This window comes from Pygoscelis adeliae, unplaced genomic scaffold (assembly GCF_000699105.1).
Source record: "Pygoscelis adeliae isolate BGI_AS28 unplaced genomic scaffold, ASM69910v1 Scaffold82, whole genome shotgun sequence".
Classification (NCBI taxonomy): Eukaryota; Metazoa; Chordata; class Aves; order Sphenisciformes; family Spheniscidae; genus Pygoscelis; species Pygoscelis adeliae.
In genome coordinates this window covers 1,253,523-1,267,861 of record NW_008824287.1, presented here as the reverse complement: position 1 = coordinate 1,267,861, position 14,339 = coordinate 1,253,523, and the positions used below count along the sequence as shown (strand labels likewise).

Below are 14,339 nucleotides of genomic sequence, written 5' to 3'. Positions count from 1 at the left end.
ATACTTGACATTTCAGTCTTGTGTACTTTGCTGATGTATGAAAAAATTGCATTATACAACTGAAAAAAAGTTGGCTATGAACACATTTATTATTCCCTGAGATAAAGCCAATAAACAAACTGTATGAGCAATGCATTTGCATATATATATTTTGACCAAGATAATTGCATTAAAAAACCTGAACGATTTAAGCATTCGAGAACCTTTTAAACAGTACTGTGTTGTAAATACTAAATTCAGTCCAAACAGTAGTATTCAATGGTTTGGGAAAGATGCAGTCCACTCCTTCTTTCTTATCCTACGGTGTCTGATGACTTACTTAGCTCCTGTTGTTAACATAAGCCAAGAATGGAAGCTAAAACACAACCGAAGGAGCAATGCACAAAACTGGACTGTGAGAATTGTGTCAAGAATAACTGAAAGACAGCAATTCCGTGAGGTTAATAGCAATCGAACATAAATCAGTACTGTAGCAGTACCAGACTGTTGAGCAATCAGCTCACGCTCAGATTCAAGTAAGAAGTATGTTTTTCTTTTTTTTTAAGTAATTTTGGACACATAGAAACAAAAATTAATTCTGCTTTATTATATCTGCTCCTGAACCTTTTCTCATACCTTGGCCTTTTGGAAATCATTGTCCTACGCAAAAGCTGCAAGACTGGTCCATGTTATCAAAATATACCTGGGCTTCCCTCTTTTAATGTGGAGTGCAGTAAAGAAAATAATAGGATCTGTTTGCTTAGTAGAACAAAGGGGATTTTAACAATAATGTTTACTAACACTCCCCATTTTCAAGTATACAGATTACTTCTACTGAATTGTTCTGCAACATTGTTTACTTACAGAAGTGGCTTTATGTTCAGTTTGTATATTTAAAATCTGACTATTGAGCTATTCACATACTGAACATCTTTTTATCAGCAGACCGAAATTGCTTGTTCAGGTCCAAGAGTTCTTAATGTGATCCATCTCATCATTGTTTCTGACTTGGTTTGCTGGTACAGAATATCCATCGTAAATTGCCGTTTTATGTTGAAGCCTTGGAGACTAGTTACTTTGGGGAGCCACGCACTCTTTGCACAAAGAAAAGAGCTCTAATGAGCTACTGTTGTTTATTTTTCTATAATATAATTGATTGGGTTCAGTAAATAATGTAGCATCTGTTGTTGTACTGTGTGGGGAAATGTCAAAACAGAAAGATAGTAAGCAGGTGGTTGAGAATGGAGAGAGAGAAAATTAAAATAGAATCTATTTAAAATATAATCTCATAGTAGACGAGCAAAAATGAACTCGAGTTCTATGTATAAATATTTATACTGAGATATAATTTGCTCAGAGGTTCGTGTGTAAGAAGTAGACTATTTAAAAGCCTTCGTAATTTAAAAGCCTTCGTAATCTTGCTTCTGCCCAATCCTTTCTCTTTAATGTAATCATCCTCCATCAGTTTCTGTTACTAAATGACCTTGGGGAGGTTTTCAAAGGCACAAATAGCAACTGTGTATCTTGAAACTTCCTTGAAAGTCTGGGTAAATCCCTGCCTGACTGCCTCTTCAGTTTGGAAAATTGTCTTTTAGGCGTATTTTGGGGGAGGCAGTGTGATCATGCTGCTTCTTCTATTCATTGACATTCTCATTAACTGCTGCTTTAAGTGAGGTGATACTTTAACAAGGCTGCTTTCTAAGTATGATCTAATTTTTAACAGATGCCAGTGCCTGTCCATGAGTACCGACAGCGCTCAGTACCCTTGAAAATCAAGCCCACCTCGTTCAGCAGTCTAATATTAGGCATCAATTTTTTAAAAAAAACTTCTGATCAAAGTGTTAGTGTTGTAGTAGCCCCCGGAGGCAGAGGACAGAGAACGGAGACTTGGCTCCTGCCCTTAAAATCTTGACATCAGCGGTATACACAATGTTAGCAGGAAGACAGTCATACACATTTGCAGACGTGTAATGTCATTGCAGTTTTGGGGCTAATTTCATACAAGTTGTTGCAGAAAATGTGCACACCTGTGCTTGGAACCATCTTCCTGCAAGTAATAATTGCTTGCTTTAAGTCTTAAAGCTCCCATTTCTGTCCTCCCAGTTTTCTCCTTTGACCGTTCCTAGTTTTATATGGACTCTGTGTATCTGATGTACCTTCATGATATTTTTAATTATGTCTTTTAACAGTGTTTTAGTTTGTTTATAGTAAATCTCCTGCATATATTTCTTTTTACTCTGAACTGCCGTTAAGGGTCTTGTCTCTGCTGCAAATGGTCAATTACTCTGTGCAAGAGGAAGGCAATTTGATAAGTGCATTTAAAGAAATACTTCTACTGCCTTTTAATTTATACCTTTAAGGAAGCAATTGGCAACTTGACAATTATTCTCTCATTCAAATTTTTTCCAAGGCTTTCTGCCAAATGATTAAATTACTTATCCCCATCGTGCATTAACTGTAGACCTAATAATATGTGTTCTAAGGAAGGATTTATTTTAATTAGTTGTCTGGTGGGCTGTTATTAAGGAATGAATAAAAATTGTTTTGTCATTGAGATATAAAGCACAGCTATGGCTCCGGAGCACTGTGGCACATCTTGAAGTTCTAGAAGAAATAAAAAGAAAAGCTTTCTGTCCTTTTCTTCTGTTGCTAGCATTGCAACCTAAATGGTTATTTTTCCTTCCTCAGGCTATCAGGCTCTCTCTTGAGCAATCTTTGCCTCCCGAACCGAAAGAGGAGAGCACCGAATCCGTCAGTAAACTGCGTATTCGGACACCCAGTGGAGAATTCTTTGAGCGACGTTTCCTGGCCAGCAGCAAGCTGCAGGTTGTCTTTGATTTTGTAGCTTCCAAGGGATATCCTTGGGAGGAGTACAAGCTGCTGGGCACCTTTCCGAGGAGAGATGTGAGTAAATGTACCTTTCAGGAATAAATACCGCTACTTCTTACTCCTGTATGTTAGATGACCAGTACGTTATAGCATAGAAGGTAAAAGATATGCCTGAATATGTTAGGGTGCTGCCAAGCTCTGTGGCTGTAAGCAAGCCAGGCGCTAACCTACCAGCGCTATCGTATGTTACATACAAAATTGCGTTGCGAAATCTGTTTCCAGTGACATTGTAAAAAATCCTCCGTTTCTGAAACAAACAAGTTGTCAACCATATTCAATGAAAACTGCCTGTATATGCTGAGCCGGCATCGCTCACGTCCTGTTTTGAAGGAAGTCACATCGATATTAGTACGCTGTTTAGGTCTGCTATGGGCTGGTACTTCTGATCGTTCCGGTTTTGCTGTTTTGATGCAATTTTACGTTATGAGCAAGGAAGTCTCAGTGTCAGATAGTATACAGTTATGAGCTAATCAGTGCATTCTAAGAAATTATTCATCCACCTGTTACATAATACCAGTAAATAATCATTTATATCTCCTACCTCGAAATTCTAATGAGGTACCTGCTATGACCGATTTTCAAAAGCGATACTGCTTACTGCTTACAAAAGTCAATTAAATTCTGTTGATTTATCGACGGATATTTATGTGCTGGTTACTAAGTTTCTTTAAAAATATATCTATATGTTTTCTGCTCTATTACAAATTAACTTTCATTTCTTATTTAGCCATTGTTACAGCAAAGGTAAAAGTCATTGGGTCCAACTGTGCAGCAATTACCTGGGGCCCTGCATAAAAGGCGAAGGTAACAGGTGCTACAGAGATGACAGTACAGAGCCAAGCAGTGATGGGTGAAGTTCAGCAGCTTTTTGGCCATACTGCCTCGGTACTGCAAACGAGTCGGGGCAGCTCTGGATCAGCTGGGGTTTTGTTTGCTGGGGGCATCTCCAGGTGACTGGTTAAGCCATTTTTCATCAAAGGAGCTCAGTAACTTGGGTTGCTTTTCCATTTTGTTTCCCATCACTGCCCCTGGAGGAAGTTCACTAGGAATAAGGCTCTGATTAGCATGTTTACAGTACTGCTTTGTAACAGATACCTCTTGTTTTATCATCTCATTTGTAAGTACTCCAAAGGGGAAGAAAATAATGTCCTTAGCAAGCATACAACCTTGAGAGTGGATGTGATTTCTGACCAATTTTTGGCATAACGCTGTGAACAGGATTGTAGTGCTTACAGCTCTTCTTCCACCTTGTCAATTATATTGAGAATCCTAATCAGTCAGACTGAAAAGCAGCATTTAAGGAATCTCATTAATCACTAATTAACTTTACTCCTTAAGCATGTAATATGATTTCCAGTGGAACCAAAGACTAAAAGTCATCTATGTTTCCAAGATTACTGATCGTTCAGTTTACTTGACAGAAGAAAAACAATCTTTTACAGTCTGAACAATGTTTTTGTGTATTTTAAATATTCTGCAAGTCACACCTCCCTACTTGTAACATATTTATGTCTTAGTACATATTTAATATAAAAAAACCTACAAGTATAATACTCTAACATTTTACATTTGTTTTGCACTTTAGACTGGCTGTTTCTGTCCTTAATCACATCATCATTATTATTTTTAGTCCTCTGTAGCAAAGTCAAAAATTGATCAGATGACTCAAATAAGAACAAAGTAAAAAAGGAGTAGAAAATAAAAAAGAGCACTAAATTAGAACAGGCTGGTATTTTCATTTGTGAAGCTGCCAGGGGGAAAACACTGAGGCAAAGAAAGGAGGCTTTTATGGTAGGATACGGAGCCGTTGGTCTGTTGCGTGGGAAGCAAAGATCTGTCATCTTTTTTCTATGATTCCAACCTAATAATGCCGTGTATGAGGAGTCACATAAATGATTCATGCCGTTGACTCAGTGGCCGTGTATGAATCCAGTTGCCATTGTGACCACCAGAGCTACAACAGACAAAAAATAATCCCCAGGGGTTTGCTAACCATTGAGAACTATAAATGACATCTGCCATGTTCCCCAGGTTTGGAAAGTTGTAAATGTGCAAATCCATGGACAGATTTAAAAAAAAAAAAAAAGTCATTGATTAATGCCTTGGAGGTACGGTAAAAGTATATATTCATTGCCTTAGGCTTCGTGGTATAGAGTCTTTTAAAAATACACCGTAATTTGTCAAGACCCTTCTGCTATATGATATGTATCACAAACATCCACTGAAATCTGTGCAGCAAGAATAGAGCACTTGGGATGCTTGTGCTCCAGAAAACAATAACATTTAAAATGCCTGTTTGTATTTAAACTATACATAACATTTTTGAAAAAAGTAAGTTTGAAAGTATCAGAATTACTTTGCTGGAGTTTTTGCTGCAGTAAGATGAAAAGTCCAGAAACTTTATGTCTTCTCAAGTTAGTATTCTTTTCTTCTAACCTAATCTGTATTACAATAACATACACACCCCCAGAAGTATTTCTGTCGTATCGAAACGAGGGGATTATCTTCGACCAAATTGGCATTTTCTTGTAATAAACTTGTTAGAGTATTTTTACTTGCTTTTCAAAGCCATCAGTCCTGATACAGTTTTGTTGAAGTATTTTTACTTCTTTGGTAAATAAAAATTCATTAGTTCTTAGTTCTATGTTCCAGTTGCCTACACAGATATCCTTAGCTAACTTAAAGTTGGTATCATAACCCTACTGTAAATACAAACTTCTACATATGAGCAAACACACAGATTAACCTTTTCCAGGCGCTACTTGTAGATTTTAAAGCAGCAGTGACATTCCAAAGCAGTTAAGCACATGCAGTGACTTGTTATTTGGTCTTTGTCACTGACTGTGTTGTTCTTTCTACTAGCTCTGAAATGAGGTATTAACCACCTCCTCTCTCAGTACCTCAACCAAGGCAGCACTACATACCGTACCAAGCGTGTATCACACGGGTGAGCCTGGGTCAGCAGGTAACTTGTACCTCTAACTTTGAAAACGTTTGGCAAGCACATCTTTGGGAGTGAAAAGCTGTATTATATGTTCTTTGTGTTATATTTAAATGCACCTGCAAAGGCTTTATGGAAGCAAACGTGTGCGCTATTTAAATGTATGTGCTGATTTTAGAATTATAGTTCCTTTTCTTCCAAGAATTGCTCCAGTCTTCAAAATGTATTTAACTATAACAAAAAGAGCTTACCCTAAGCATATTAGCATGCTCAGTCAACCTTCCCATTCAGTATTTCTTCTAAGTCCCTTTCTCTCAAAAGCCTTCCCAAACACTAATGTCAGTAGTCCACTCAGTCTGCCAGCTGCAAGATCTGCCTTCTCCCAGAACCCTGGAGACCTCCCGGGCAATCAGTTCCTCACTTCCTTCTGTGGTGGAGATCTGCAGAAGTCTTCCTAAAACTCTTCAACATCTTACGGACTGGGCATTTCACCCCACTTCAGGCAAGAAGCTGAAGGTGTACCATGTCTAGCTGAAACTATAGGAGGAATGTGCAGAACGAATTTACCCAAACTGGGCTTCAGCCACCCTACTAGGGTTGATGATACGTTTGTGAACGGTTTATGGTATCTGTCAGAAAGGGAGGTCCTGGCATGCTCTTTCTTTTGAAAGACTGAATTTTTTAATTTCTTCTGAAAAATCAAAATTGCGATCTACAATTTCTTCTGCTCATTTCTCCTTAAGGTGGAGCATTAGTTATGTATTTGAGAGTATGCCTTTTGCAGACACGGTATTAGAGACCTAAGCTCTTTATTTACTGTATCTGGAAGCCCTGGTAAGCCAAGACTTCTACAGTATTTCACATTTTATTTTTCTGAGCCACGGCTTAGGATCAGGTGGCAGTTAAGTCACTTAAGGTTATTTAAATGCATCTAAAATGTTGCTTAATAATTCAGAACCAGTTTGCTCTGTTTAGAGTATTAAGATTTTTTAAATCCTTTTAATTAACCAATTTCAACAGCAGTTTATTTAAACAGAAACAAAAAATCTGTCTCCCTTGAAAGGGCAGAAAATAAATTTAACTTAAATTGCATGCCAATTTAAATTAGGTACGATCAGGATTTCAATAAATTTAGGGCCAGACAATTCTCAATATTATATGGGACTATAGAGTGAGATATTCCTCCAAACCCAAATGTGATCATTCACTCCTGTGCTGTGGCAGGAGTAATCCTCTTTGATGCCCACAGTGGTTAAAATAACGCCACAGGATAGTAAGTTTAGCTGCAGCACTCAGCACACAGTCATCTGAGCAGGTAACTATCCTCTGATGTTCTCGGAAAGGTAATGTTAGAGCCTCATCCCTGTATTGCTATGCCAGGTAGTTTGGCAATTTTGTGTATCAGTTCTAGAAGCCATTCTTTGTACGGATTATTTGGCATTTCACCCAGTGCAAACTACTTCCTTCAAATAACCTACTTTTAAACTCATTAGGTGGTGTTTAAACTCTTTAAATAGCTCATGAAAGAGTTATATGTCCAGGACCATCTCTGGCTTTTAACATTCTTTCCCCTAATTATCATCTGATAGAAAGATGGAAGAAAGATGTTACCGTGAGAAAGGATTCTTGCGGTGTCATGGTTATACCCAATAGCACTTTTAGTAACTTCACATAAATCAGGAAAGTAGCTTGAATATCTGTCTTATGGCAAAGGAGGATTTCAGATGAATGAAATATTTTTCTGATATGTTCAAAAAATGTTGAGAATGTTTTTGTAAGTTCAGGGAAAATTTAACATGTGATCCATGTAATTTTTCCAGTCATTTCAGTTACTGATATTTATATTCCCTACTCCATAAAATAGTACTCATCTCTTTTAATTCACATGATTTAAAATTTTTCAAGTCAATATAGGTCTGATGGTGGCATGTGTTTATCAGCTCTGATCTAGTTTACACAAGGCCACAGCCACCTACAAAGGTAGACGTCCCTCCTCTTGTCGTTTACAACTGTCCTTAAGTCAATACTACCTGCCCTTGTCTTTCCTCTCTTTTCAGGATACTTTGTTATTTTATTTATTCAAGCAGTTATGTTTAGTTTAGTTAAGACACTGAGAAGCTGCCTAAGCAAATTGGCCATACCAGACTAGCATATTCCCATGCCTCTTTTAGAAGTATGATTTCTGATCGTTCTTCCTGATGACTTGTAACAGTAGAACGCTTGGCATGATTAACCTCAAGGGAAGAGGAACGGACCGTGTGTTGTTGCAGCTACAACGCTGAAGCATTTGCAACCCCTAGGTTTTATTGCGTTTAACAAGTTTGCTGCTCACAAAGAATAGTATCACAGTCTTTTCAGTCAGCATCTACAAAGGGAGTAGGTGATATTCTTGCCCTCCTGAAGTCAGTGGCGGGACTTTAGAGAATATTGAGTAGAATTTGCTTCTTGAAATGTGATGTTTACTTTTGAGGAAATATAATATCCATCTAGGTAGTCAAAAATTCTGTAAGTATTACAGAAAGATTTTTCGTAATGTTTTCTTCCAAGAAAGGCAGACTTGATCTGTCTTTCCAGACCTGGTGTCTTTCCATAAGTAACTATGATATCCAAAGAGAAAGATTAAAGCCCTTCACGTATCAAGTCACTGAAAGGAGATGGAAGGAATGTCTTCCTCATCTCATAGATGTAAGCTTATTCTAAAATGAAATAGAATTACATTCTCTAGGTCAATATAGTTTCTGATCTCTTACAACAACTCTGAATACAGGGAACGTTTAACCAATTTCAGGAAATAGGTGTGCATTTGAGATGAGCTGTTTTACTTAAGACTCACTAATGTAAGCAAGCATTCACCGCAACACTGAATACTCAATGCGGTATGTGAACTCTCAGTTGAGTCATCCTCATTAGTTAACCCAATGACTAATGCCAACCATGTGATTAATATATTCCACCCAAGCACATCCCTCTGACCAGAAGTGTTCTTTTATTCAGCACTGCCCCATTTTACAAAACATTTATTTCAGGGAAGGCGCGTTATTGTTCACAGGAAGAGATGCCTTAGTTAAGCCGCAGAGCTTTGCTGTTGCATATGGCATCATCCAGCGTAAACTAGGCTTACGATATTTTGTACTTTTTCCCCAGAATTTATGCTTAATGTCAATTTTGTGGCATTTTTTTCCCCTCGTAGGAAGAAAATGTAATGATAAAATACCAATAAAGAGCCTTTGTGATAGTATGATACTAAGAATGCTGTGTCTGGTTACCAGAAAATTTAATGATCTCCTGCTGTTTTGGTAATTGCATAAGTAATACATCAGACTAAATCACCGAAGCAGTCTTAGGCGTGCTTTTTATTCTATGTACCTATCTACCAATCACAATGTTATACTGTAGATATCATTGTGGTATCTGAACATCTTAATCCTTTGAACTTGTGATAAAAATCCTTTCGGATTGTTTTTCTATGCAGTTATAATTAAGTGCACATGAATCCAATCCTAGGTCATTCTCCTGTGAGTGACTGTGTTCACATCCATTCCCCTTTGGGATGTCTGCAAAGTTCCTGCAGTTCATTTGGAGCACTAATATATTTATATGTTTTCAAACTTCCCAAAGATGTGGCTGTTTGCTTCCTTTCAGCTCTTCATCAATACCCACAGTGAAAGCTATAGTATTTCTGGGGACGTGATCTTTCTTCTCTGTAGCTAGCACATTTTAAAATAATTAAATACATGAATAATTGTTAGTTCTATATAAGCACACTGGCAGCAGTGCCCACGAGTAACAGACTGTTTTGCTCCTTGGCACAGCAGAAAGGATGTTTAACAGACAACTGCTCTCATCTGTAAATGCCAGTACTTAAACCTTTTCTCTACTCAGCAAGAAAACTGAAAGTAAATAGTGTGAAGGAGCGGGTGATGGAGCTCTTCTGCCTGCAGGTCCTTTGTCAGGAAGAGACACGTTCCAGGGTATTCTGTCGGCTTCTCTTTTTCCAAGAAACCACACAAAGAATTCCTAAATAGATGAAAGACTTCAAACCAGAAAGAAGGAAGGGAGGAAAACAGAAAATCTGAGGAGAGCTTTACAGCACCTTCCTCTTCCCTCAAAATCTGAAGTCCTCCAGTCTCGGAGTTGTTGGCACTGTGGAGACCAGCATCGTCTTGTTCAGTACCTGCAGATAACTCCTCTGACTGACACTAGCTTTGACTTCTTGCTGTCAGTGTATAAGGCAACTTGTGTAATACTTTAACGCCATCAATACCACATCAACAAAAGTCGTATTATTGAAAGAGACTCTAATTAATTGAAATACTTTTGTGTTTTCACTTCTCCTGCCAAAATGAAAAAGTGTATTTGTTATTTTGTCATTGAAAATGAGCTGTTTGAAAGGCTAGAGGAAGATGCAGCCTTTTTGTAGTGATTTTTTCAGTGAGATTAATTCTTAGAAATAAATACAAAACAGATATTCAGTCATGTTAGTAACTGGATGTATTTTGGCCATATTTTGGGGGAGTACTGATCACTAAACAAAATTTCTGATCTTGGGCTAAAAAGAAGCACAGAACTACCTCAGAGCTAGCCAAATGGAACTGCTGTACACAGCGTTTCCTAATGTCTTTAATTGAGAAGGTAGATAAACTCTATTTACATATTTCTTCTACAGCCCGCTGTTAAAAAGTCATAGGATTTGGGTAAAAATCTGATTTTTTTTTTTAAACATAATTAACACCTGGGATTGTATTTAGTTTTGGTGCAAGAATGGTGTTTGTGGGTTTTTCAGCTTTGTTCCACAAACATGAGGTATTTTTCCCAATTTAAAAAATCAAATTTTCATGTAGAATCATGAATTCATAATGTTGAGACTTTTAAAAAGCACCAGATAGTCCAGGTGTCACTATACAAATATAGCAACACGGGGTTTGGGCTTATCCTTATTACTTACGCTGTCCTGCCATTATGCTTAGTATTTTATAAAACAGAGAACAGAGTTGCTATCTTAATTTTCTGTCTAAAAAGACAAGTAATGCAAGTCAGGTTTATAAGCCTTCACTGATTGATTAAAATCTACATAGCAGATTCTTTTCTCATATAAATTATGTTAAGTCAACGAAAATTTACACTATGTAAAGACTGGTGGCATCTCAGGTATCTCGGAGAGCTGCACGGCTTTTCTATGAAAGTGGAAAGCATGCTCGAAGTAGAGGATATAACATCACAATTTTCTGTTTTATCAAGATCTGTTATTTTGCTTAGTAAATGTATTTTTAAAATATTCTTAATCTAAAATACTGTTTTCAGAAAATCTCTTCAGAGAAATAAGATAATAAGAGTGTGACATACCTGGATTAAAGCTTTGTACTTAGAACGAGACTAGAAGTCTTTTACTAATACATATTCTTCCTTATTTGTGATGGCTTTCTTCAATTCAGATGTAAATTATCTTCAAGTTTATTCAACTAAACCAGATCTAATTGCATATATTTCTATAAAGTAACCCTACTTTTGTTTGTTGCTTAAGTTGAGCATTATTACCCATATAACCCATAGATCTTTCAATAGGTAGAAAGGATTCACTGTATTTGTTTGTGTGTCATTCTGAAAATATAGGTTTTTTTAAACAGATCTGGTACTTTACCAGGTGTGCCTTTAAGTAATTTCTATTGCATTTATACTTTAGGAGGATTAGGAAAGAGAGTAAAAGAACCCTTTGTCCGTTAGATTCATTAAACGTATTCATGCGTGTGTAAGTGGTATAGAGGCTGTGCTACTCAGGAATCAGATCCTTGTCCTAGGGTGTAGAGAAAGGTGAAGGGTGTGATATTTACTGCTTGTGTAAGTGTCATAATAATTGTGTATTCGATTCTTTACTTTTAAATGACCTTCCTGGGCATTAAGCCATTTTTTTGTATTTATCTTTTCCCTGCAGATTTAGGGAGGGTAAGGAACCACACCTTTGAAATGGTAAAAGTACAGCTGTTCAGGATGTGACTGTGTAATAGAACGGATAGGTCAGCAAAGGTGAAGACAGAAATAATACAAAAATTGTTCTAGAAGGAAAAAGCCTTTGCTACAAAAACGTATTAAAATGTTGTTTAAACTAGTATTAATTTTCATTACTGGGTCGTTAAAAAACCCAAGGAATTTATTCAGAATAAAGTGTAAGTAGCTACTACATTCTTCCAGGAGAATTACAAAAGTTAACATTGCTATCTTTTGGGTTTGCGCATCTTAAATCATTCACACTTCAAAGTGCTGCAGAAGTACTTCAAACCAACTAGCTAGTGCTTAGTTGAAATAATTACCACAGAATTCATTTAAACAAATACCTGTTAAAATAATAAATCTCCTGTGCGCCAAACCATCATCAGTTACATAACGAAGCTCTTTATGTTAAAAGATGAAGTCTTGGCTCCAGTGCACCAAAGCGTAAGGTCCTGTAAAAGTGTATCCATAGTTGGAAGAAAAGTACTGTTTTACCAACTTAAACCTATTTCAGTGAAAGTGAAACATTTCATAGCTCAATGGCAAGATCTCACGCTGGTAGAAAAAAGGTCCTGTTACCACCCTCTGGTCATGTTGCTAGAAAGTCTTCCCTGAAGAGAGGGCAGTGTTCGAGTTTGCACAGAATGTCATTTGCCTGAAGATGAAAACTCCCAGGGCACGATCTGCTTTGGCTTTGGGACAGCCCTGAATGCGTATGCATGTTATTCTACAGAGTTCTGTGAGCTTGAATATTAGTAATTTTGCTTGTCACTTGAGTTATACTCTCTTAGCATCTGAACATTGCGTCCTTCCTCTGCCACCCTCCTCACTATGTAAATTTGGAACGGCTTAGAGCCTCTTTTTAAGGGGTTTTAGTTTGCGTTTCATTATAAAGTACTTACCTTAGCAAAACCACAAAATATATTTTAAAAACACATTCACCTCATCAGCTGGTATCACCACGTGACGTGTGAGTGGACTCTTAGAATGCATGCATGTGACTGGTAGTAAGTCAGATATTGTAGGTCTTGAAAATATACAGAAACACTATGCTTTTAGCATTTGTTTAGGCCTTTAACAAATGCTGAATGCTTAATTTGGTGAATTTTGCAACCTTAATCAAGAAAGCATTGATTTCACCAGATTGGTACCTATGTAATCTCATTGAGTTCAACAGGATCAAATCAGATTCAGTATATAAACACATGCTTAAATGATTTCCTGTGTAATTGCCAACAACACACAAAAAATCTTTAAATAATAAAGGTGTAGGGTTTTTGGACAATGTTACTTACATAATGTGCAGGGCTGTTTCAAAAGCACTGCGCCATGCAATGACATCAGAGCAAGGGATTGTCAGCACTGAAGTGGACTCCAGAATTTATCCTAATGGTAATGAAACAAGGTACACAGAATTAAATATGAAGGTATTTTAATACTTTGCATTATGAAATAATACACGTAAATTTATTTCAGTGAATAAAATCCATTAAAACACTACATTGGACACACTTTTGCGGGCTACAGCTCTTCCAGGTTCCTTTGATCTCTATTATATATCGTTCTTCGGTTTCTAATTCTGTTTTAAAATACTGTAAGTTACAAAGCATCTTAGGTCTTATATTTCATATATTTACAAGAGAAACCATTTCTTTTGGTAGGAGGTGTGTTCACTAATAAGGCTTCTATTCTTCGTAGTAAACAACGTATTTACAAGCCACAAATAACAAAGTAGAAGCTGCAGAAGGGTTATGGTGTGATAATTAAGTACAATGGCGACCCATATGAACAGAAAATGCCAAGGAGCTAAAACAAAGCAACAACAGCTTTGTTTGTTGACAGATGTAGGAGCCATATTGTTAGTTAATTGGGTAATGGTGTAAACATTTGCAAACTCTGCTGTCCCTCAGTGAATTAAGCAGCACGCCGAAATTACGGTGAAAAGCTGCACCGTCCTTTTGCTGCAGGTACTCCGCAATGCTTTTAGCTAACCTTCTAAGTATGAAGACATTGAGGAAGGGACATCATGTGGTGTTATTATTTACGGTACTTGAAGTTTGCAAACCTTAGAGTTTAGACTAGGATATGTATCTTGAATTACACTCAAATGAGTAAGAGGTTTCCATATGGTTACAGTCTGGAAGATTGTGTTCATTGCCTAGGCTTGCTTTTCAGATTTTTTTTTCCCCAAATGTAGAAGAGACTTGCTCTGTCTTTCCTAGCTTTTCTTGCGAAAAAAAGGTTGCAGGATTTGAAAATAGAGAGGTCTAATTACATACCGGCTTGAACTGAAAAGAAGGAAAATGGCTTCTCACGTGCACGATACCTCATGTGCTGTGAATTGCAGAGACCGCTATTTACCTTGCTTTCTGTGCCTGTGTGCAATAATGGACTGTAGCAGAATACCAAAACATTAAAAAATGCAACAAGATACTTAATTAGCATACTTCTGTAATCACAAACTTAAATGCACTACTTTGGCTGTATTCTACATAACAGGTTTGCTTTCTAAGATAATAACCTTTCAATAATTTAAGCGGCATCT

At 37.1% G+C, this 14,339-nt stretch overlaps 1 protein-coding gene across 1 annotated transcript in view; it reads left to right on the top strand.

The window, feature by feature from the left end:
* The window catches only part of FAF1 (Fas (TNFRSF6) associated factor 1), a 173,310-nt gene that overhangs the window by 153,726 nt on the left and 5,245 nt on the right, over nucleotides 1-14,339 (top strand). The window contains exon 18 of the mRNA XM_009318714.1: nucleotides 2,668-2,883. Within this exon, the coding sequence (XP_009316989.1) occupies nucleotides 2,668-2,883 (216 nt within the window). The remainder of the gene's footprint in view (nucleotides 1-2,667; nucleotides 2,884-14,339) is intronic.